Source organism: Trypanosoma grayi (genome assembly GCF_000691245.1).
Source record: "Trypanosoma grayi strain ANR4 Tgr_857_V1, whole genome shotgun sequence".
In the NCBI taxonomy this organism is placed as follows: domain Eukaryota; phylum Euglenozoa; class Kinetoplastea; order Trypanosomatida; family Trypanosomatidae; genus Trypanosoma; species Trypanosoma grayi.
In genome coordinates this window covers 1-1,711 of record NW_008826476.1, presented here as the reverse complement: position 1 = coordinate 1,711, position 1,711 = coordinate 1, and the positions used below count along the sequence as shown (strand labels likewise).

The window sequence follows — 1,711 nt, the reverse complement described above, 5'->3', positions numbered from 1 at the left end:
GTGGTACTTCTTGCGCTTCTCCGCGTCCATCTTGGCGAGCACGCGCTTCCAGCGGCGGTCGTCGCGCGCCTTGCGAGAGGCGACGATCTTCTTGCGCGCGTCGAGCAGCGCCTGCTTGCGCTCCTTGCCCAGCACCTTGCTCTTGTAGCCGGCACGCGTCATTGTACTCCACTACAGACACTACAGTGCGGGTTAGCCAAAAAAAAAAAAGAACGAACAGGAAACAACAATTAAGAACAGCATCACGAAGCGCAGTCACCACAGTGGCGTGCGCGTAATTAACCATTTCATTCCGCCACCTGTTTCTTTAGTTTTTTTTTTCGTGGTTACGTAGTGAAGAACGAAAGCAAAACAAACAATCAGGGAATAACTGGTGCTGCAATCAGCCATCACATCTGCTGGAAAGCGACGGACACGCCTACTGCTCAATCACCTTCGTCGTGAGGTTCTTGAAGGTCGAGACGGGAACGTTAGAGATGATGGTGTAGAAGTGCTTGCGCTTGCTGCCCTCAACAGTCTCCGACTTGCGCTCCACGTGCACGCGGACGCGGCCCGGGACACCCTTCACGCCCTTGTGCCACACGTATGTGTTCAGGGAGGCGTCAATACGGTTGTCCTTCGTCTTCATCAGCTTGCCGACGAACGTCTTGATGCGCTTGATGGCGAGGGGCGCGCGCTTGTGGAACGTCTTCTTCTTGAGCAGCTTCGACAGGTGGATGGTGGCCTCCACCGCGATGTTCTCGGGCTTTCGGCCGGTGCGCTTGCGCAGCGACGCGCGTGTGGCACCACGCACGCGTGAGTGCTCAGCGGTGTTGCCGACGCCGTGGTACTTCTTGCGCTTCTCCGCGTCCATCTTGGCGAGCACGCGCTTCCAGCGGCGGTCGTCGCGCGCCTTGCGAGAGGCGACGNGCCGTGGTACTTCTTGCGCTTCTCCGCGTCCATCTTGGCGAGCACGCGCTTCCAGCGGCGGTCGTCGCGCGCCTTGCGAGAGGCGACGACCTTCTTGCGCGCGTCGAGCAGCGCCTGCTTGCGCTCCTTGCCCAGCACCTTGCTCTTGTAGCCGGCACGCGTCATTTTGCCTTTCGCAGTCTTTCCCCCTTCACCACAGGCGGCACACGGAGAGGGCGCGCATGAACACACACACACACACACATGAATGAGGTGCACGCAGAGACAACAATCACTTCACCATGGGGTAGGGAACACGAGGGGGTACACGTCAACCAACCGCCGTGCCATTGCGGCGACAAAACAGGCACACACACACACACACAGAGAGAGAAACGAGGAGAGAGACATAACATTGGANCGATTGCTCCGGAAGCCTGACGGGAGACAGGCGTCGCGACGGGTCGATGCACGAATCGGCCGGTTGCCGAATGACAACTTGAAGTGGTGAGCGCCACACACTTCCACGCATTCCGCACTCTCTTGTTTCATCCTGCCTCCTGTTTCGTGCGGTGAGACCAGTTCAGCATTATGATACAGAGCGCCTCATTGCGCGCCTTCTGCTTGAACCACACTAGCGACCATCATTGCCTGGATGTGTCGCAGGGAGTAAAGGAACGCATAGGTAGGCGCAAGAAGGAGAGAGCCAAAAAAAAAGAAAAATTGATTATGCACATCCGGGCGCACTCCCCGGAGCTGCAAGGTCCTTTCCCACCCAATACTCTGAGACTCACCACAGCTGCACGTTTGCATCGGGGGAGGG

General features: G+C 57.8%; 1 protein-coding gene across 1 annotated transcript; it reads right to left on the bottom strand.

The window, feature by feature from the left end:
* Positions 1-418: 418 nt before the first annotated feature.
* Positions 419-853, bottom strand: DQ04_08571000 (60S ribosomal subunit protein L31; the record flags this gene model as incomplete). The annotated part of the gene is made up of 1 exon (XM_009315611.1): positions 419-853. The coding sequence occupies one exon, from the start codon at positions 851-853 to the stop codon at positions 419-421; it is 435 nt and encodes a 144-aa protein (XP_009313886.1).
* Positions 854-1,711: the final 858 nt, after the last annotated feature.